This window comes from Stenella coeruleoalba (assembly GCF_951394435.1).
Source record: "Stenella coeruleoalba genome assembly, chromosome: 14".
In the NCBI taxonomy this organism is placed as follows: Eukaryota; Metazoa; Chordata; class Mammalia; order Artiodactyla; family Delphinidae; genus Stenella; species Stenella coeruleoalba.
Genome location: NC_137160.1, coordinates 67,916,267 through 67,939,004, shown reverse-complemented (window position 1 = coordinate 67,939,004; position 22,738 = coordinate 67,916,267). Strand labels below are relative to the sequence as shown.

Here is a 22,738-nt window from a genome sequence, read left to right as displayed (position 1 = left end):
CCCCAGGGCTGGAACCTCAAGATCAAAGGGCGCCGCGCGCTCAGCGCTTCAAAGCCGCCGGAGCAGCCCGGATTGATGCAGAGAATGAGAGCGCTCTGCTGATGTAATCATAGCCTGTGAGACAGGTTCTTTTTTTTTTTTTTTAATTTAAACAAAGACACCCCTTGTTTGTTTAGAGAGGTGAAGCGTGTGCCGTGGAGGGCAGGCGGCATCTGGAGGCTCTAAGCCGGGCTGGGGTAGGCGCGGGGGCGGGAGCGGGGGGGTCGGGCAGGAATGCCCCAAGCGGAGGGAGTTTTCTTAGATGGACTTGCAGATTTTTCCGTAAAAGACAAACTGTTTCTGTTAAGAGCAGCTGATTTTTGTCCCTTTCTTAGGCTGGTCGGGTTTGTTCCCAAGTGACCCTCCTGAGATTTTGAAAGCAGTCTCCTCTGGTGGATGAGTCAGGCTTTGGAACACACCTGGTGAACCAGGTGGGAGACAAACCAGGAGTAGGCAGGGGAGTGTGTGGGCTGTCTGGGGTCGTTCCTGCTCATCTGTCCCTTCCCCAGTGGGTGTGAGAGGCTTGCCTGAGGCTGGTGAGCAGGGCTTTCTGTTGAGGGGGGGGGTCCCCAACAATATGGCAGAATGCTAGGATCTCCACCACCCCCAGCCTGAATATTTTCCAAGTCTTTATAAGAATCACAGACGAGTGGCTGATTTTCTAGGTGTTCCCAGCTTAAGCTGGTGTGTCTGCCTTTAGCTGTTTGTTCAGGACACACATTGGCGAAACTCTGTGCCATGCATACCTCCATGATAGCCATGCTCCATTGACTTACAGACAAGTAGTTGCACAGACAAAGCAGTCTTCCAAATTGAGCCAGCTTGCTGGCCCTTGAGCTCCTTCTCAAGATCTTTCTCACATCAGAGGTCGGGATCAGTGGGGTCTGAGGCACTCAACCAGGCTAAGTCATGGTGACTAACGTCCACCTCAGCATCTTATGGGCACGCCAAGCAAACCAGCACCTGTAAAACCAGATTTCTCTTCTGTCCCCAAATCCTTTTCTCTTGGGTTCTTGCCTGTAACTCAAGCTGAAATCCTGCTGTCTGTCTAGACTGTCTTCTCTCTTCTGGCCCCAAAGATGCCTCTGTCCACGCATGTCGAATTGTCTGTAAGCTTCTTGACAGCAAGACTGGGAGGTTTTTTTTATCCTTTTTTAAACTATAAATCAGATTTCCCCCATCTTCTACAACCCCCGCCCCCCAGTATTTGATCATGAAAAATTTCAGACATAAAGGAAAAGTAAAAGAATTTTATAGTGAACACCTATATACTCATTGTCTATATTCTACCATTAACATTTTACTCTGCTTGCCATATCACATATCTGTCCATCTGTTCATGTGATATGTCTTTAATATTTGAAACCTGGGTACATGTATATGGTAGGTGCTCAGATGTTTTAATGGATATGACAGGGTTTTTTGAGGTTCCCTGTTTATTCTGGTTTTACAACTTTTAGATCCAAATATCTGTCTTTCTCTCTCTCTCTCTCTCTCAAGTTGGAGCAGCCCCAGGGATTTTGCTTCTTGATTTGGACACTCAAGGGAGAACCCAGAAGCTTGCAGTGGCCAGAGGACAACCTGGGGCATGGAGTTTGCCTTGGAGACCTGTTGTGTTTGAGTGACTTGCCTCCTCATGCTTCCTGGAATGGAGCCCATTGCTCTTCCTCGGTCTTGTCCAACCTTTGCTGCCTGGTGGTTGCAGGGCTCAGAGACTGTAGATTTTCGTACAACAAGGGTGCTACTGTAGAGTGAACGGTTAGCCAGCTGGGTGGAACTTCTGGTAGTTTTTTTTTTTGCGGTATGCGGGCCTCTCACTGTTGTGGCCTCTCCCGTTGTGGAGCACAGGCTCCAGACGCGCAGGCTCAGTGGCCATGGCTCACGGGCCCAGCCGCTCCACGGCATGTGGGATCCTCCCGGACCGGGGCACGAACCCGTGTTCCCTGCGTCGGCAGGCAGACTCTCAACCACTGCACCACCAGGGAAGCCCCTGGTAGGTTTTTAAAGAAGCTGGTTTTAAAGATCTCTAGTTTGAAGAGTACTGTGTTGTTTATTTTTATTTTTGAGTAAGTAAAACAAGTCACATTTCTTGAAATATCAATATGAACATGTGCTTTGGAGGGAAATTTCATTGGAATCGACAAAGTCAGCTTATTTGTGTGACCCTTTCAGTTGAAAGGCTTTAGCTCTCACTTGTAAATCTGCTCGAAGGATCCTGGAATCCTAAAATATTTTGACTTATATGTAAAAACTTAGATGTAAAAAGCTTTGCAAAGTTTAGATGAACCACAGCTTGTTGCACTTAAACTGGCTTCCTGTGAGCTCTTCTTTTTCTTTGCTTTGCTCAGCTTTGTGTCTCCTCCGGAACAAGCCGTTGGGATTGCGGGTGTGTGCAAAATCTTCTAGAGCAGAAGCCCTTTCTTTCACTGTTATAAGCAGGAAATGGACCAGGTCTGCAAGCTTACCAGATTCTTTCTCTTCATAGGATGGGTAAGCTCTTCACCTTGCGCGTGGTGAGCATATTTTCATTCCAGCCTGTGGTTTCCTTGCTTAAGGGGTTGGGTTCAGAGAGGTTTCAGTTTTAGGGGTGTGTGTGTATGTGTTCAGAAGAACGACCTGACTTTGCCATGGTCTCCATGGTGCCTCCAGGTTGCCAAGAGGTGTGTGACATGGGTTGTGTTGTGAATCTGCTGGGTGTGCCTTTTTTTTACTCCAGGGTTATACCTATTTTATTTTGCTGTAGTGGTAGAAGGCAGCTATGCAGCCTTTTAATAATGAAGCGAAGACCACCATCTCCAGTTTGATTCTGTTTGGAGACCTTTTTTTTGGTTGGTCTAGATTCATGGTCCAGCGGTACTTGTGATTTGATTGTCTCCCTAACCGCCGTCTTGGTCTGTGTTTAATTTTTGCCTAGCTCTTTTATTTTGAAGTTTTTAAGCATTTAGAAAAGTTAAATGAATAGTTGAGTGTGGCAAAATGTTAACAGTGGCTCAGTTTATACTCTAACATATGCTGTGTGTGTGTGTGTGTGTGTGTGTATTTTTTTCTGTTTTGGCTAGACCATTTGAAAGATGCCAATACCATGACCTTTTACCCCTTAATACTCCAGCATACATCCAGCTAAGATTAAGGACATGCTCCTAACCACTGTGTCATCATCACGCCTGTGAAATTGACATGTTAGATTTCTCTAAGTGTCTCAGACATGTCCGAAATAGCTGGCCTTAAAAAATCCAGGATGCATTCAGGCTTCTCTCATAGTATTCAACTTTTAAGTAGTTATATTGTGATGATGCACAGATACTGTAATGCTAATGGGAAAGCAAAATAAAAGGAAAAGCTTCTAACACAGTCCTACTATCACAATAAACCAAACCAATTTCACTTTTCCATCTTCTTATATTTAAAAACGAAGCTCTGGACAAATTTTTTAGTTCATTTTTATCGTCATCCATGAGATAATTGGAGGTATTGTGGAATGTAAAAGAAAAAAGAAAACTGACCAAGACTCTTGCGCAGTTTCACCACATAACCAAAAATTGTGGTCTTTGAAAATTCTTGCTGAGAGATTGGGAGTTTTACTAAGAATGCCAAGAGGCCGGTGGCCTTTGAGTACTGTTTGAATCAAGAGGGAAGAAATCAGCTCTTCCTTTGGTTTGTTCAGAAGGCTGTTTTTTTCTGATGATGTAACAGTGTCTGTAGGTCTTAGATCTCCTTTTTCCAGGGTGGCTTCTCTACTCTTGGCACTTCAAGCTGGATCATTCTTTGTGGTGGGGGCACTGTCCCACGCATCAGAGGATGTCGAGCAGCATCCCAGGCCCCTACCCACTAGATGCCAGTAACAAGCTTCCCTGTCAGTTATGACAGCTAGAAACGTCTCCAGATATGTGTGTGTGTGTGTTGGGGGGCGGGGGCACAGCACAAAACTGCCTGTAGTTAAGAACCATTGTTCTAGAAACTCTTTAGGGTTAATTATTGAGTTGGGGTTAATTATGCTACTGATGAATTTCTGTGGAGAGACATTTCCTATTACAGTGAGAATTAAACTATGTTAAGCCCTATCCCTGTCTGAGAACCCAGAAATTTCTAGATGTCACTGGCATCTAGAAGGGATTGAAATCACTTGGCAGATGACAACAGAGTGTGTGCCTTTTGTGATTTTCACACTTTAGCTGGAGTTTGTTACCTGATATTATTGGGACCTGTGGATAGTTGGATGATTGAAAAAGGTCAGTTCAGTTGAAGCTGGGAATGATTTAAAAAGTTTAAAATCATATTTTAATGAAAGTCTGTGAGCAGACAGTCAAACCCAGGCTTTTGTGAATGGGACCACTGATCTGTATTCCTTAGAGTCTTACTTTAGTCCTCCTCTTGATTTAGCACTTAAAATTCACAGTTCTGGGCTTTTTTTTCAAAGTGAAGGAAAAACAAGTACTTGCAGACTATCAGGAGCCTTCTAGAAATTTGCTGTTTTCCCCCTTTTTGTCTAGTCTTCAAAAGTTGCACTTAGGGGCTTCCCTGGTGGCGCAGTGGTTGAGAGTCCGCCTGCCGATGCAGGGGACACGGGTTCGTGCCCCGGTCTGGGAGGATCCCACATGCCACGGAGCGGCTGGGCCCGTGAGCCATGGCCGCTGGGCCTGCGCGTCCAGAGCTTGTGCTCCGCAGTGGGAGAGGTCACAACAGTGAGAGGCCCGCGTACCGCAAAAAAAAAAAAAAAAGTTGCACTTAGTTCTCAGCCATTTTTAGTTATTTGTCTTCGTTTAATCTTTCTTTCCAAATTATTTGACTTAGTCTTCCTAGGGTAAAACTCAACTTTTTGTATCATTTAAGATTTAGTGTTGTTATAAATTTATATCAGATAGAGTTAGCATAAACAGATTTACAAATACGTACAGGCTGGCTGGTGGGAGCAGTGGCGTGTGGTGGTCCTGGTGATGGTTTCCTGGCCAGGCATCTGCAGTGGGAGCAGGTGCTGGCTCACGGCATATTGGGCTGGTCTGTCAATAGCCCCTGCTCTATTCTGAAGTAGCGGAGAGGCTCCAGACAAAGGCGGTGCCCTTTCTAAGTGTGGGCCTCCTCAGGAGTTGGAAGATCTGGGGGAAAGATCTGCCTTAGAGGCCCCAAGCTTCTCGTTGCTCATCTGTCAGGTGGGAGTGACAGTTATGCCTAACTACCAAGCAGGTTATCCTGCAGGTTCCACGCAGGTCACCTAACGGACACGCAGGATGCGCCTTTGCAAATGTGCTGTGGGCCCCTGGGGTGTTATTGATGAGTTAGCTTTTGCTGAGTCTGAGAATGGATTGCTCTTCTGAGGATGTGTTTGGCTGCTTCTTGCTCTGTGACCAGAGGACACTTGAACCCTCACACTGAGAGCTTTGGACCAGAGTAGGAAACAAGCAACTTTGCTCAGTGCATGTTCATACCCATCCCGGAGGAAATCGCTCTGGGCTCCTACCATGCTGATGGCAAAGCCACATGGCATGACTGAGTCTTTGTTGCAGGTCTTGCTTGAGTGGAGATTACTGGCTTCTCAGTGATGAACCCAGAGAGCAGGCGGGAATGAGGGGGCAGGAGGTGGGAGGAGAGGGGCTCGGCTGGGGTGTCGGAGGCTGGCAGGGTTCTCATCACAGGTCCTGTACCCGCGCTTTGATGCACATGCAAAGTAAGTGACTTGTGGAGACTGCACCACCCCGGAGGAGAAGAAATCATCGTTGCAGTGCAACATTCTAGGGTCTTCTGGACAGTAAAATTTATTTATTTTTGCTAGGATGCCACTTTCATTCTTTCATCATCAGGCTGACCAACGTTGGATATGTCAGCAGAGTCTTGTGCTGTTGAATGAATGGTTAGGTAAATCTCACACTGATGTTCAGACCTTGAAGGACCGTTTGTTGTGGAGTGTCACCAGTTAGGGAAACTGAACCCATCCAGTTACTTTTTTTGTAACCTTCCTCCTTCTCCCATCAAGGGAAGCTAGAATCTTCTCAGTAAGTGAAGACGTTACTTTGTAAGTATGTTTGTAGCTTGAAGAATAGCGAAATTGTGTCGCAGTTAGCATTAGGGAAACCCTGGAATTATTGATGCAAATTGTTATTAATACAGCACAAATTCTGCCCTGAAGCTAGCACTAGTCTTTTGACATGGGAAGTGACAAAAGGGGAATCAATCCAGGAGGCTACTATTGGTTAGGGAGCCCATCCATCCTTGCCAGGTACTAGGTCAGGCACTAGGAACGCTGCAATGGAAAAGACATGGATCCAACATCGCACTGGGGAACCTATGTCCCAGTACAGTCATTCTGGAAACAGAGGGGCTCTTCCTGTCGAGTTCCCCGGGGCTGTATGTGTAGTACATGTGTGATCGAGAAACAGCTAAGCTTTGGTCACATGGCAAAATACAGGTGAGGCTCCCGTGGTCAGAGAAGGCGTGATGGGGACATGCCGAGCTTGGTGATGCATCGGTGTGGAGAGCCTGGGAGACTCGAACTCGGTGACAAGTGTAGGTTGTCAGCCAGGCACGGGGCCAACTTGGAACAGAGGCTGTGGAAGGGACAGGGGTGTGTGCGGTACCTATAGCTGAGGCTCAGGTGATGACCTTACCCTGCTCAAGCTCGGAGAGGACGAGTTGAGCCACGCACACAGTCATCGCTGAGCACCTATTTGAAATCAAGGGTAAGAGCCTAGAACAGGGAGGTCTGCCTGGGGCAGTAGGGTGTGGAGGAGCTGATGCTTATCTTAGCTGGGGAGGGGCCTGGCCCTCTCCTGAGCTTGGTTTCCTTACCTGTAAAACGAGGCCTACATCTCAAAGGTCTCTCCTGGTTTGATTTAAAAAAAAAAACACACACACAGAAAAAACTTAACATTGTTGAGTAAGAATGTAACCACTTGCCTCTTTGATCTTTGATCAGTGATCCGGGTGAGTGCAGGGTACCTGGCTTTTCCTGGCTTGTGCTACCTTTGGAGTGAATGCAAAACGTCTGTTTGTAGATGGCCAGGCCCCTGTTGTCATGTACAGAAGCTCAGGCAGCGTGCGAGTGCAGGAGCCACACAGCAACATGGGGTCATTGTGTGCATGTACTCGTGGTCTGTCCCCGGGTCGCTCTGCCCGGCAGTGACTTGAGCTGAGAGGCAAGACTGAGCAGAGAAGTGGTTTCTGCAACTAGAGCCCTGAAAGCTGGTGCAGGGCTGATCCCTATTTACTTCAGTCCTTGTCTTGGGTGTCTCTGGCTGTGGTTGGCTCTCCTTAAGAACCTGCCTGGAGGAGGTTTACTCAGTGTCCGCCTTCTCTTTACCAGCAGTAGTGAATCTTCAGTTGCATCCTCTCTCAGATGTGCTGTTCCTTCTCGCCCCTTGTCCCCATGCCCCTTGCCTCTCCCTCCCTCTGCCTGAAAGACAGAAAGCAAAACTTCTAATTATATGGAAACAAAGATTGCCAAGGTTTATTAGAATGAAGTGTTGTGTGTGTGTGTGTGTGTGTGTGTGTGTGTTCCACCTATAATAACAGCCAAATCTTCCAAAGTACATCATCTGACATTTTAGAATATAGACCTTCTTCTCATGGCAAAGCTGTATTTTAATAGCTTGTGGTTTTTAAAATATCATCTAAACTCACGAACAAATGCATTCTTCTCAATTATACCCTGATTCTACCATGATCTTCCCTTTCTTCTCCTTAATGTCTCTAGAAATTATTGGAATCTACTTATAAAAACTGGGGGATTGTACATTATAAGTGTTCAAAAATGAATCAGTTCAAGTCTGAGCAGTATGGTAGTTAAAAGGAGTTTTAGTTGTTATTCTGATTTTCTTTTTTTAAGGAACATTCCTGAACTTGATTGAAGCTGTCAGTGTACCTGATGAGCCATGGGCCCGTGAAGCAAACGTTGGAGTCTTCTGGTGGGCATCATAACTGTTAAGGAGTTAGTGTTACCCTTGCCGTGTTTAAACATTAACCAGAGGGCTTCCTCTGCCGTTATCTGTTATCAACAATTATTTGGAACATTTTCTGGCAGTCGAGCTTTGTTTTTCCTCCAAGGAGATGCTAGAACAGGATGAGAATAGACATTAGGCCTCAACAAAGGAAGATTCTTGATTATATCCAGAGAAACAACTGGCTTTGCGGGTACATAGAGTTTGCCTTCTTAACATTTTGTAACCTCCTGTCAGCACACCCTGCCCCCCCAATACACACACACACACACACACACGAGTTATCTGGATCCGGGGGAGAGCGCTGTAGTAATTATTTTATTGTATAAAAATGAATGGTACCTCTTTTCCTATTAGGGATACTCATTAAAATTGCTTCGTGGAGACAGAGTGATGGCGAGGTACAATGAGACACAGTCGAGTGCTCTCTGAGGTATTAATGCTCTGAGGCCACTAATATTTGGGGGGACACATAAAGGGGGTACTGCTCTATTGCAGATGTGTTCATTTGGTTATTAACAAAAGGCTGGGGTGACCCAGAAACTTAAACCCGGAGAAGAACAAAAGTACTTTCAAACTCACAAATGGGACGATGTTGGAGGCTCCTGAATAGCCCCTCTGGAGTGCTTTCTCTGCCACCTAGCTGCTTTGGAGCTGTGGCTTCTAATAGCTTCTCAGCCTAGAGGGCCCCATAAAATTTTAGCCTGTTTCTGTATAGAGTGCTTTGGAGTGGCCATTTCTCTTTGCCTCTTATTTACTCTCAAATACCCTCTGGAAAAAGAGCTGATGAGGTGCATTGAGAGTTGACATCAAAGGCCATTCATTGATCACCATCACTCAGTGCTCCTGTATTTTTGGCCTTAAATTTTGTTTTAAAAAATTGTTTTAAGGCATAACTCGTATAATTCAAGCAAGCATTAAAGTCTAATCAGTGAAAAAGTATATAGATTAAGAAAGGAGAAGCCTTCCCACCCTACTCTTCCTCCTGTAGATGCTGCGATGACCAGCTGGGTGCCTGGTTTTTCTTTTTGGCAGTTATCTGTGTACCCTGTTCCTAGACTTGCTGACCCAGGGCTTCTCCGAATGGAGCAGGGGCACCGGAGCAGCATAACCAAGCCTCAGCGGGGTGTGCAGTGCGGGTCGCGTGAAACAGGACACACTCACAGGCATTCGTGGGGCAGCGGTGCTTACCTTACGCCCCTGGGTTTCATGTCTCTTCTGTACGCTTCAGATGTTGCCCCAGTTTCTGGGTATGGCTGTCAACAATTCTTGATTCTTCTGGTGTTGTTCTCCTAATAGGGCACTTCCAGAATGGAATTTCTGAATAAATATCTCAATTCCTTTGATCTCAGATACGAGCACACAGACCCTGTCCCTGTACCCGTCCTTTGTCCCGAGAGGCATCTCTGTGGGAGCCCTTCAGAGGCAGCCCACCTTGGTGTCACAGGTGATAAAGCCCCGTTGTTTTCAGGTTTCTGGTCACTCGGCCCCGACCTCGGCATTGCTTCTCTGGAGCTTGGGTTTCCCGTGCCCTGCTGGTGCCCTCGGTTCATCTGTCTTTATTCTGGGCTCTTTGCTTGGCATGCATTCACCAGGCTCTGCTCCCTGAGGGCAAGGCTGCTGTCTTTGCACCTTGGAGGCTGGCCTGTCCACTGTTGATCCCCTGACACCCCACACATCTGGCCAGCTGCCCCAGGTCAGCCCACCTCCTCCTCCAAGGTTTGTTGGGTTCTGTCCTCCAGTGGCTGCAGAAAATGATTTTCTACAATTCCATCACAGTGGTTTATGAGAGAATCCATTTTCCTTATCTGGATATGGGGTCCCTTCCACCAGCAACAGAGTATTCCCTGAGGGCCTCCAAAGAGGCTCCCCACCTGGATCCCCAGCCACCTCACCAACCCCAGGAGTCTCGGCAGGTGAGTAGATGATCTTTTTATTAGAAGAAGCAGTGCTTGTACTTTTGTCCTTCCCCACCGTGCACTGAACCCCACCAGGCCTTTCCTGGTCCCCTCCTCGGCGTGGGAGACTCCAGGGGTGCAGACCAAAGGCCCAGTCGAGGTGATTTAGGAAGCCAGACCCTCGCTTCTCTGGCATAGGTTTCTCTGCATCTGTCAGGCTCTCCCAAGAGCTGTTTTGATTCACCCAGCACCTTTATTGCTGGTTTCCGCTCACTGGCTGGCCTGCTGCTCCCAGACTCATGTGAAGGTCTTTCAGCTGTAGGTCCCTAATGGGGAGGACAGTCTCCTGTCGACTCTCCAGTGTCACTCTCCTTATCCTCTGGCTGAAAGTCCTGACCTGACCCAGCCATGTCCCAGACTCGGACCCTAGGTGGCCTTTCTAGCTTGGTCGACCTCCCATCTCTACTTGTGCAACCTGGGTTGTGTGGCTGTCATGCCCCCTCCGCACACCACACCTGTGCAGTCTCCTGCCTTGAGGACGTGCTGTCCCCGAGCCCCGGAGTCCGTCAGCAGCAGTCCCGACATCTTTCAGGTCCCAGTGCCTCGGCATCTCTCTTGGGTTCCCGGGGCCCTGGCGGAGCAGCAGGCTCAGTGCCTGGGTGTGTGGCCCTCGGTTCCTGGGCCTGTGAAGTGCCCTGAGTGGCTGCTGGGTCGTGGATGGCTCACTTCTGATGGCTGTGGTCTTGCTCATCTCCCATTCCTCCTCCCCCTTGGCTCTAGGAGGTAGTAATTTTTTTTAATTAATTAATTTATTATTTATCTTTGGCTGCATTGGGTCTTTGTTGCTGCGCACGGGCTTTCTCTAGTTATGGCAGGTGGGGGCTACTCTTCATTGCAGTGCGTGGGCTTCTCATTACGGTGGCTTCTCTTGTTGCAGAGCATGGGCTCTAGGCGCATGGGCTTCAGTAGTTGTGGCTCGCGGGCTCTAGAGCACAGGCTCAGTAGTTGTGGCTCACGGGCTTAGTTGCTCCGCGGCATGTGGGATCTTCCCGGACCAGGGCTTGAACCTGTGTCCCCTGCATCGGCAGGCGGATTCCTAACCACTGCACCACCAGGGAAGCACCTCTGTGCTTTTCTTTACCATGGCTTTCCAGTTTCTCTTTTTCACCTTTTAAAAATATTACTTTTTAGGAACATTTGGTATAATGTGCATAAAATTATTTACTGATTTATGGGCAAAATGATACAAATAGCATCTTTTTTTTTCATAAATTTATTTTATTTTTGGCTGCACTGGTTCTTCGTTGCTGCGAGTGGGCTTTCTCTAGTTGTGGCGAGCTGGGGCTACTCTTCATTGTGGTGCGCAGCCTTCTCATTGTGGTGGCTTCTCTTGTCGCGGAGCACGGGCTCTAGGCGTGTGAGCTTCATGGGTTGTGGCACGTGGGCTCAGTAGTTGTGTCTCGTGGGCTCTAGAGCGCAGGCTCAGTAGTTGTGGCACACGGGCTTAGTTGCTCCGCGGCATGTGGGATCTTCCCGGACCAGGGCTTGAACCTGTGTCCCCTGCATTGGCAGGCGGATTCCTAACCACTGCACCACCAGGGAAGCCACAAGTAGCATCTTGATTGAACATCATTTACCTCAGATATTCAACCAGCAGTACATTTTTTATGCAGTCTCAACCTATATCATATTTGTTACCTCTCAAAATATTGGTAAACAATTATTTTGGCTTTACTCTGTATTTTGTGTTAGTGTTTTGGGCACAGGTTGTGCTACTGTCAAATTTTACTTGCTCTTTTTTCTGCAAGTATTTAACAGAAAGTTAAAAAAAGAAAAAAGTCCCATAAAACCCCACCTTGGGTAAGTGATTAAGTATTGTACAAATAAAATGTGTGCTATCCCCATTCCATTCCCAAGTTTAAAAAAAAGCTGTATGATTCGCATATGAAGATTTTCTTCAGTTATATGTTCTTAAAGAGGGAAACAGTAGCTTTATAGTTTATAGTGAGGCTTACACCTTGAGATTTGCAAGAATGGGGATAGGTGAAAGGGAGGTTTGTCAATTGTGGCATTTCCCTCCTTTGTGTGTAAGCAGATTCCCACAAAAGTACATATGTTGGTCCTGTCAATTTTAAAAGAGGCTAAATGGCATTAGTTATCTTGTCTTTTTCATACAGAGATTTTTAAAAAGTGGCTTAGGAAATAGACATCAAGATATAAACTACACTTCCCAGCTATAACTAGTTTAACAATTGAACGGAAGAATTCTGTTATTTTCACTTAGGGTGATCACCAAGGAAGCTAGTTTCATTTACATTTTTAGTGTTGCAAATTCTTTCGTTTATCCCATGACTTGCAAAGAAAATGGGGGTGGAAGAGCCCCACCTAGTCACATTTAGTGTCATAGTTCACACCAATGGATTCTCAGTTTTTTTAGGGTAAAGGTGAAGGAAAGGGCAACACTTAGGTTATGGTGGTTTGAAAGAACCTGCGTTGTCTTCTAAAACCAAATGAAAATGCAAACCACAGTGGAATCTGCAAGGAATCTCTGCAGAAAGACCAAAACTGTTTCCACAGCGCTGCTCTGCAAAACAGATTCTTCAGGAAGTTAATTGTATATAATCATCATATATAGCATTATGATGTGGTCAATTTGAACCAACAGCTTTTAATTCCTCAGAGCCATTCACATGCATGTCCACAAAATTGGAAAGACTTTTTGTTTTTTTTCTTAGTAAGATCCTGTTTCTGGTAGGGCACTTGGAGGGATCACATGCGTGAAAACTGCAGCAATGCCTCTAACATTCCTCCTCACCTGTTTTTCAATCTTTTGATTGTGCTGTTAACAGGCTACATTCCTCCTCTAGTAAATGAAAATATCTTTAAGCCATATTTGTTTACATTATTCTCAAAAGTTTTTTACTAGGGCTTTTTCAGATTTGTTTTTTATTTTATTGATGATGGTTTAAACAATTTAAGAGATGAAGTTAGTTTTAAAAATTTAAAGTATATTTTAGCTTCTCTGTATTAGGGAATATGGAAAGGGGAATATCAACATTCCTTCTCTGAAAAAATGTCTTTGAAATGTAGGCACGTGCTTCATTTGTATGACTTTTGCTAACCTATTTTTTCTAGTTTGTTTTATAGCTCTTTCACTGATGTTGATGGATTTTCTGTAGCTCTTTTGGAGACAGGGAGGCAGATGAGTGCTCTTAATCTTTTAGTGGAATCTTAAGCTGATAAAAATTTGCAGTCTTCAAGCCAGTTCTTTAGGTACTTTTGTGGTCAGTGCCTTTAAAGCAGAGGGTACTTCCCTAAAACAGTTCAGAAAAATTTTTAAAGGGACAATTTTAGCTCAAGTGCAAAATCCTTACTTCTAGTAATAGTGAATCTACTGTGGTAAGTATTTTGGCAAACTGTCCCCTAAAAATCTATAGACTATTGCATAGAACCAGGATGCAAGCCTTAGCTTTCATGAGACACTGCTGAAAAGTAATTGACAGTGATCTGAAAACTTAGAATGCCTAAGTATGCAAAGAATAGGTTGCAACTACTGAAGAGCTATTTTTATGCACAGAAATCTCATATTCCATTCTAAACGCAATACTTCTTCAAAACCAAGTAAATAATTTCTTAGAGTACACTTTTAAAAATACATGGTAAGGAACACGTTACTGAGCTTTGGTGTCAGCGAAATGAGTTGAATTCCAGGGTCTGTCAATCCTCTGGACAGGGCCACTACTGTGTTAGTTTTCTCACCTGTAAACAACAGTAACTAAATATCATTGGGTCTTCGACAGTTAAAAGGATTACAAACTGCACAAGGATAGGGACTCTCTCTTCTGTAAACCTTCCATGAAAAGAATAGGCAATCAAATATTCTTGAATAAATGAAGTCACAACACTTAATGAATGCTTATTAAATTTCACTTTAAACATATACCAGGGACTTCCCTGGTGGTCCAGTGGTTAAGAATCCGCCTTCCAGTGCAGGGGACGCGGGTTCAATCCCTGGTCGGGTAACTAAGATTCCATACGCCTCCGGGCAACTAAGCCCTCACGCAGCAACTACTGAACCTGCATGCTCGCCTCGCATTGAAGATCCATTGCTGCCAACATAAAAATAAATAAACAAGCAAACATATACCAGTATTAGTTCATGGATTCCTGAATTTATAAGGTGATGCTTTGACATTTCCACATTCCTCATAGGGGTCTACTTTTTGTTACAAATAGATTTAGTTAACACTGTCATACACTTTCCATTATTTGTGGGAGTGGTTTTACAGGAATTTCGTAAAGTGCCTGTTAGAAAGACAAATGCTAGTCCCTAGAAGAGGCCCAAAAATCTGTATTTAAAAACCTCCTACAAAAGATTCTTCTGTAGATGGTATGAGTACCATATTTTAAGAAGTCTGGAAGAAAATGTTCAAACTTTTGGCTTTTTTCTTCCATGTGAACCATCTTCTAGCCAAACTGATCAGTCTCCTGAACTAGAAGACCTTGGTCTGGGACAGAAACCCAAATTTCCATGAATACAGAAAAACTGCAGCACCTCCCAATGGACCAAAAGATTACTCATTACACCTCAACTCTTACCATTGTTTCTTTACTGTTTTAAGGATTGTTAAAACATCTGGCTGCTGGGTTGAAATGAACTCTTCAAATGTACCACACAAATACTTCACAAATGTTAAATAAGCATGTGGTTCAATCCCTGAAAGAGTCATACTTATTTTTTTGAACAGCTACTTACAAAATAATCTAAATCACTGGAATTATAAATCATGTAACTGCTTGTGATTCAAAGGCAAGGCACAGCCATGATACTGCATATGTAACAGTCTCCATAAATACAAAAATACATCTTTATAAATATAGGAAAACATAGTAACATATCTTGTTAAAGGACAATAGCTTTTAGTTCTTTAGAGAAGTATGCCTGAAACTCCATAACTGAAGCCATGGTTATATTTATAACCAGTTTAAGGAGGATGTTGCCCACTGCCTAACATATGTAGGACAGTTAGGGTATTTCTGCAAAGCATTCATAATTTGTGTGTTATCCAGAAGTAGTTTCATCAGCCGGTACTCCCTCTGTGCATTTACTGATGTTCTTTTCAGGGGCCTTATTAATTCTAATTGTTGTAAGTGTTCAAAAGCCTTCATGACAACAGGTTTCTCAAAATTATAAACAGAATGGGCCCTCCTTTGAACAAACTTCTGAAACTCATTATAAACCATTTTAAAATTAAAGGGCTCCTCTTCATAGATGTCATTTAAATGTTTCATTGCTATGATAAGACAGATTTCCAAGACCGACAGACCACGTACAATATTTGCTTTAGAGTCCACGCTACACAGCTGGTTTGCCTCCATCAGATCTGCTGCAGTCATAAATGGTTGTGATGGTGTTACGCGATTTAAAGCAAGCCTCAGTAGCATGTGTAATGACCACAGGTTTTTGCTGACATTGAAATGCTTCTGCAGCACTTCTTGCACACTTCTATCTTCTGAGAGACTCTGAACCTTCTCATTCCACTTCTCAGCGAAAATCTTGTCTGGAAATACTGCAGATAGAGATAATTGTTCTCTAAATATTTTAAGATACTGTGGAAAACCAAATGAATTCATTAAGTGTATCTGCCAGTGGAAAAATCGTGACTTCACTCTTTTTTCTAAGAGTTCCAAAATATGCAATCTACGTGTAAGACCAATAACTGCTACTGCAGTCTGTGCAAACTGAGAAATGTCAAAAAGATTATAGAGGAGCGTTTGGTTTTTATGATGAGCAAAAAGATCAAATTCATCTAACATGAAGATCTCTGGGCAACTACTAGTCCAGTCACCTTTTTTTAAAGCTTCCAGAAGAAATGAAAGGTTTTCAGCAAAGCTTCCAAAAACTTTATCTCCAACTAGTTTCCAGATTTAACTGCCTTTAGGGCAATTTTATCATCGATCTGCAGCAGTCCATTTAAGTGAACTTGTAATACATTTTCACTCCCTCTTCTACTTCTATTAGTTCTTTCAAAGCATGGTTTATTAACATAGTCTTTCCTGATCCTCGGGGTCCAATAATGAGAGCAGAGTTACTTTCTCCATGGATAGCAGTTCTTTTCAGCAGCTCAATTAAGTGTTTATATTGTACTTGTACTCCAAATAGGTTACTATGTGGACTCTGATGACAAAATCTTTCACGTAAAATTCTTTGTACCCGCGAAAGGTATTCTGCTTGTATTAAGTTGTTACTCTTTGATTTACGACTGCTCATTTCAACAAATTGAAATCCAGGGCAGAGCAGGATTCTGGGGACCGCAGGAATCCCTTCATAGGCTCCTCTCGCCGCATGCTCTGCTCTGCCTCACCTGCTGCCGCTGCCAGCGATACACCCATACTCCCTTTACCATGGCTCTCATGGAGCTGAGCCAGCAGGCAGAGCAGCCCCTTGAGGGTCTCTGAAAGCAGAGCTGAAGTACAGACTCCAAGGGTCTTCTGCACGAGGTGGAAGGAGTCTCGGGATGTACCTGGAGGGGAGGAAGCCAGCCGGGCATTATAAGTACTCCCGGGGCCTCGGAGTAGGATGGCAGAGGACATCCGGGGCCATTCCAAAGGCAGGGCTGATAGGCTCACACCTTGTTCATGTGAGCTGCTACTACATTCATGTTTTAGGAATTTTTTTTTTTTAATTATGAAGATGAGTCTCTACCTCTTAAACTGTTAGTTGTCATGCCCTGGCTGGTGCTGTTAATATACAACTGAGACTGGAGGCCATAAATTTGAAGATGATGAGCTGTTGCCAGCAAACTTTCCTCTTACAATAAAAAATTTTTAAAAAAAGAAACCCTCCCCCCATGCCAGATTTGTTTGTCTGAAACTTGTCTCTGTAGGTATCCCAGGGGCTCCCATGGAAGCTGGCCTGGGATGGTGGGGAGACAAGGGAAGGGACAGAGCAGGTCAGTCTGAGTTGGGACTGGCCTGTGCTTGCATCCTGGTGCACGTACTGTGTCAGGGCCTGCATCTGGGCTTAAAATGCTATTCATTCATCAACATACTGACCCCCTTTTCAAGTTTCATTTTTCTGTTGTTTTGACTATAAAAGGGACACTTTTTATAAAACCAGTTTCTGTGATCTGGAACAGGGTTCTCAAACTTTTATGTGCATCAAAATCATCTGGCCCCCACCTCAAGAGAGTCTGATTCAGTGGCCCTGGGGTGGGGCCTGATAATTTGCATTTCTAACAAGTTTCCCGATATCACTGCTACGGCTGATCTGGCAACCACCCTTTGAGAACCACTGATCTAGAAGGTACAAGGAAATGAGCACCATCTTCAATCTTACCACTCAGAACCATTGTTAACATTTGAAATGTAGGGAATATATATTTATGTATATGGACAGAGTTTTAAAAGCAAAGGTGGTTCTGTGCTATACATATTATTGCTTTTACCTTGCAGCATGTGGAACTTCCCCCACCAGGGACTGAACCTGCACCCCCTGCAGTGGACACACGGAATCTTAACCACTGGACCGCCAGGGAAGTCCAAAACAAACTTTAAATTTTAGAATCGTTTTAGACTTAAGATAAGCTGCCAAGATAGCGAGTTCCCATATACCATTCACCCAGTTTCTCTTATTGTTAATGTCTTACATTATTGTGGTACATTTGTCACAACTAAGGAACCAACAGTGGTACATTACTGTTAACTCCACACTGTTTTTGCTTTTAATGAAAATATTACTTTTAATGTTTTTTTATAATAAGATTCAAATATCAGAACTGAATAGTGACAGAAGGAAAAGACCTCTTTACTCCTCCCATCTCATTACCTATATATTTCAGAGTATTTTTCTGTGCACTTATATACCTATGTAATCAGACCACACACACACCTTTTTTTTTTTTCATTTAATGTGTCTTGAAAGTTTTTCTTTATCAGTATATCTAGATCTGTCCCATTGTATTTCAATGGATAGCACACATTGCTTGGAACCCTTTTAAAACTTAATAATATCAGTTTCCAGAATTTAAGTCTAGTGGATGAAAGGTGAGGTAGGGCATACCTCCCTTTTATCTTGCATTGGAGGTTAGACATTATTTGCCCGCCTCTGTGGAGTACTTAGCATGTTCCAGGCACTGCCAAGCCTTTAGCATGCATTATCTAACACACTTATCAAAACAACCTTATGAAACAGGTATCATTATTGTCCTTATTAACAGATGAGGAAACAGGGTCAGGGAGGTTAAGCGAGCAAAACCCTTTGACGACTTTCTAGCTGAAGCAGGCTCTCTGGCGTTTTGAGTGTCGTGAGCCACTCAGTTTAGTGTGACCATGGTGTGTTTGTTCAGCTTTCCTGTGTGCCACACCCAGTGCTAGAATATGAAGGTGAAGGATGTCGTTAAGGAACTTGGGTTAGTTGGGAGGACATGCATGTAAACAAATAATTATAGGCTAAGAATTACACCAGAGGTTTAAAATTACTGGTGGGGTTTTGACACCTTAAAAAAAAATCCACTGGAGGAGGGGATGTGTGCTTGGAACTGTTGCATTGCCGAGGTGCAGAGGGAAATGCAGCATCAGACTTGGCAATCTGACCTGAGTTCGAAGTCTAGTGTTACTTTTCAGCTGAGTGACCCTAGGTAAGGCACTTAGCCTCTCTGAGTTTTTGTTATGAGTATCTTAAAAAATACTTCTTATGGGCTTCCCTGGTGGCGCAGTGGTTGAGAGTCCGCCTGCCGATGCAGGGGATACAGGTTCGTGCCCCGGTCTGGGAAGATCCCACATGCTACAGAGCGGCTGGGCCCGTGAGCCATGGCCGCTAAGCCTGCGGGTCCGGAGACTGTGTTCCGCAACGGGAGAGGCCACAACAGTGAGAGGCCCGCGTACAGCAAAAAAAAAAAAAACAAAAAAAAAACTTCTTATGGTTGTAAGATTAAATAGATACATAGTAAGAGCTAGCTATTGTTATGCTTAATAAATACACAAATATATATTAAGTATTTTATATATTTAGTGGGCTTAATAAATATAAATGTGTAATCTGTGCCACATCAATTGCTGAGTGGAAACTTGGAGGACTTCCCTGGCGGTGCAGTGGTTGGGACTCAGCGCTTCCACTGCAGGGGGCACGGGTTTGATCCCTGGTTGGGGAACTAGGATCATGCATGGTATGCGGCGCGGCCTAAATTAAGGGAAAAAAAAAAAAATCCTTGGAAAGTTCTAGACAGAAATAAGTAAGGAGCCAAATCTCACAGTCTGTTATCTCTCGAGACCAAATCCTGAAGGCCTCCCGGGACGCCTCATGCCCCCATCTTGCCCTCTCTTGATGGGCCTCGCTCTTGGCACTTACCCCTCACTCCCACGTGCATTTTATTCTTTTCGTGCCTTCTCTCCTCTGTGTAACTGCAGTCTCTTTGAAGGGCAGGATCTCTGCCTTTCATTCTTGTGTCCCCTGCAGTTAAATGGAAACACGTTGAACATCAGTTGCAGAACCAGGTGCTTTAGGAGGGGAGGTGCACGCTCTCCTTGCCAAGATGGTCGAGCTTAAACAGGATGGTCTTGGAAGAGTTTTTTCATCTCTCCCAACCATTCTTCCCCCCTGGGTTTTTCAGACGTTGGCCTTTTACACCCAAACTTGAGTTTTTAACATGGATGGGTCACTCAACATTTTGTTCAAGATTTTTAATGAACTGTATCTTAATATATGAGTAGTCTGTGTTATGAGTTAACTTAGTCCTCGGATCTTTCACTGGGAAGAAAGATTTATGTTGATATTCCCCGCCCCCCAACTTAGAAAAGCAGAACAAAACCTCAGCAGGCCTGCGTCTTGTGTAGCCAGGACAATTCCGACCAGACTGCCACAGGTTAGATAAAATGCCTTTTGCCTTTTTCCTTTCCTACTTATGCTTGGGGTAAAGAACCTTCTGGCAAAGATTCTGGACCAGCAAAGCTGGAATAATATTGTAAAGAAGTTTTGGTTGAAGATGAAGCTAAGTGAGTTGAAGGAAAGAGTAGCTTCTTTGCTGTGTAATGGCTTGGAGAAGTTTCTAAGTTTGTCCTGGGGGATTGGCGGTTAAAACATGGTCCATGTCAACCTGAACTGTCTAAATAGTAATCTGGAGAAGAAATAAGGCAGTGTTATATTTTTTCTCCTTTCCCTTGAAAATTGGCTGAACCCCACACGTTGGTTGGAAAGTGGGCTTGACTTGAGTATGTGAAAATCCACTTTCCTGGATCCAAAGAGCAGGACTCCCATTTCTGAAGGGTAGTAACAGAGAGCCAGGCGAGGTTTCTGCCGTTTTGTGTTTTTTTTTTTGGAAGGAGTTTGCTCCCCCTAAGAGAGCCAACTATTCAGAAAACTTAATCACAGGTTCTTCCTCCATTCAGACTTAATCTGGTCATTCAGAAGCACTTTCCCTCCCCTTCAGAGGCTGCTGGCACCTGACCTGGGGCCACAGAGGTCTTCCTCTGGGCCTTTGGAAGGCTGAGAGGGCAGGAGCAAGTTTGATTCTTTGGGTTAGGGGGTTGGGTTGGGTCTCTTAAACTTAATCTCCAGTTGTGAACTGTAAGGGAGACCAACTCCCCTTTATCATTTACCATTGCAGCCAGAAGCTTCTAATGGTTTCAGCCAAAAATATTTATGAAAATGACCCAATATAACAAAAATGTATTTAACTGAGGTTGTTCATTTTATGGACAGTTGTTCCTTTTCAGGCACTTGAATCACCCTCATGAATTCCTTTTTTTTTTTTTCCCTCCTCGTTTTCTGTCTTCAGTTCTCTAACATGTTAAGTGACAGTGGAAGGTACTCGAGAAGTCTTTCTTCATATAAATAAGTGCCTACATCTTTCCTCATACTTCTCTTTTCTTTTTTTTCTTTTTAATTTTTATTGGAGTATAGTTGATTTACAATGTTGTGTTAGTTTCTGCTGTATAGCAAAGTGAGTCAGTTATACATATATCTACTCTTTTTTAGATTCTTTTCCCATATAGGCCATTACAGAGTACTGTACTTCTCTCTTTTCTTGACACTAAAAACCAAAACAAAACAAAAAACCCACAAGAGTAGAAGTAGGGTTCTGAGAAGTCCTGTGTTGGTGGCAGCATTGGCGGCTGAGGAAGAAAGTGATGAGACCCTGGCACGCTGATTAGGAGCACTTGCTTGTTTACTAGCTGGGTGGCAATAAAAGGTGTCTGGAGTACTGCAGACTTATTTTTGTTGATTTGAATTCAGAGTTTATTTCATTTTTATTTTTTTAATTTCATGTTTACTCTTTTCCACTTGGCTGAGGACAAATACAGATAAAGTCTTGGCCTATTGAAAGAACCATTTAAATTTGTTTTTTTTTTTTTTAACAGCACATTTTATATCTGCAAAATGTGATGAAGACAGAGCCATTCATAAAAACAGATTGCACAAGTCTGTGACTTCTGAGTGTTTACCCTGGAAGAAATCACCCGTGCCATTTTAGCCTTGCCCTTTCACATGGGATATGGTTCTGTGATTGAGTTTCAGGCCTGAACCCTTTGTGTGTGTACATCTAGCCCCATGAACCTCTCACCTGTTTCAGGAAATCATTTTGAGCAAAATGATATCTTCTTTGAGAGTCTGAGCACTTTCTCAGCAGAGCCATGTGATACAGACACAGAGAGCAGGGTGAGGACATACAGATGTGTCCACCTGCCTGTGGGCCTGACTTCTGTGAAAACCCACCAGAACCAACAGATGGACTGTTCTTTGGGAGCACTTTGTTTCAGAACTTCATATAGCACATCAAGCCATTTAGTAGCAGCCAGAAGCGAAGACGAAGCTTTAGCCCCTCTCCTTGTCCCTAGACCTTTATGGTTGTCGCCCATGACAACCAAGAACTTCAGCTTGGGATTTGGGAGACCTGGCTTCCAGATGAGCTGGGGGAATGGCCTAAGGTCTGTCTTCATTCGGAGTGAAGGAATGGGACTTGATTCTCTAGTGGTCTCTTCCCCCTGAGTCCTGTGTGATTTCTGTGCACCAGTGCTACATCTGGGGTTGGAGAGCTCAAATGCAAAAGGGACTATTTGAGATGTCCACTTAGGGGCTGTGAATCCTGTCGACTCTTGTGCTTTTTACCTGGAAAAATGAGGGCAGCTTTTACCCAAATTAAAGGCCGCCCTGAGATTCCCCTATTTGGATTCTGTGGGCAAGTGGTAGGTCTACTCTTCTTTGTGGCTGCTGTTGCTGTATTGGGAAGGGGGCATTTGGACCAAGGATTTAGAGATTTTTCTGCCAGGAGGTGATCACATTTGTACTGAGATGGTGCTTAAAGCTGATACTTGCCGTTTTATCACTAATGGCTGTTTCTCTTTCCATAGCCGTGGGTTTTATCTGGCCGTCTCTCAGGTACGTTGACAGTTTTGACTAGCGCTTAAAAAGGCAAGTTCAGGAAATGCTATTTTCTGTGTTTCTTCTTTTCCTACTTTCCCCTTGTTGAGCAGCACAAAACTGCCAGGTTTTATGTTCCACTGGGCAGTTGCTGCTGGTCTGATATTTTTCTCTCCCCTTCTTCCTCCTCCTCCTGTGCCCCCTCCCCCGGAGACGCCCCTCCCGCATCCGTGCTATGCTCCGAGGGGAGCTGTACCTTTGTGGTTCTTCTGCAGCTGCCGAACTTTGATGGGGACATGCTTGCTGCCTCTACACTTGCTTCCCGTAGCAACCGGCTCTTTGAAGATGACCTCTTGCTGTTTGCCTGTTGTCTCTTGTGTTGGATTATAGATGAGAGATTTACCAGGCTGGGGGTAGGAGCCTGCTGTTAGCACATTTCTTTTAGGGTTCCCAGCGTCCCTCAGCCTGTGCTTTCTCTTTCCAGAATATGAGGTTTTGCGGGGGTGGGGGTGTGG

The 22,738-nt window shown here is 44.3% G+C and overlaps 2 protein-coding genes across 2 annotated transcripts in view; one reads left to right on the top strand and one right to left on the bottom strand.

Annotated features, from left to right (window-relative positions):
- Positions 1 to 22,738, top strand: part of ZNRF3 (zinc and ring finger 3) — a 148,555-nt gene that overhangs the window by 32,931 nt on the left and 92,886 nt on the right. The window lies entirely within an intron of this gene.
- On the bottom strand, positions 11,647 to 18,408 carry LOC307197247 (origin recognition complex subunit 4-like). The gene is given in 3 exon segments (XM_079943015.1): positions 11,647 to 15,783; positions 15,786 to 15,867; positions 15,870 to 18,408. Coding segments are annotated over 3 exon segments (1,293 nt in total). The 5' UTR covers positions 16,137 to 18,408; the 3' UTR covers positions 11,647 to 14,839.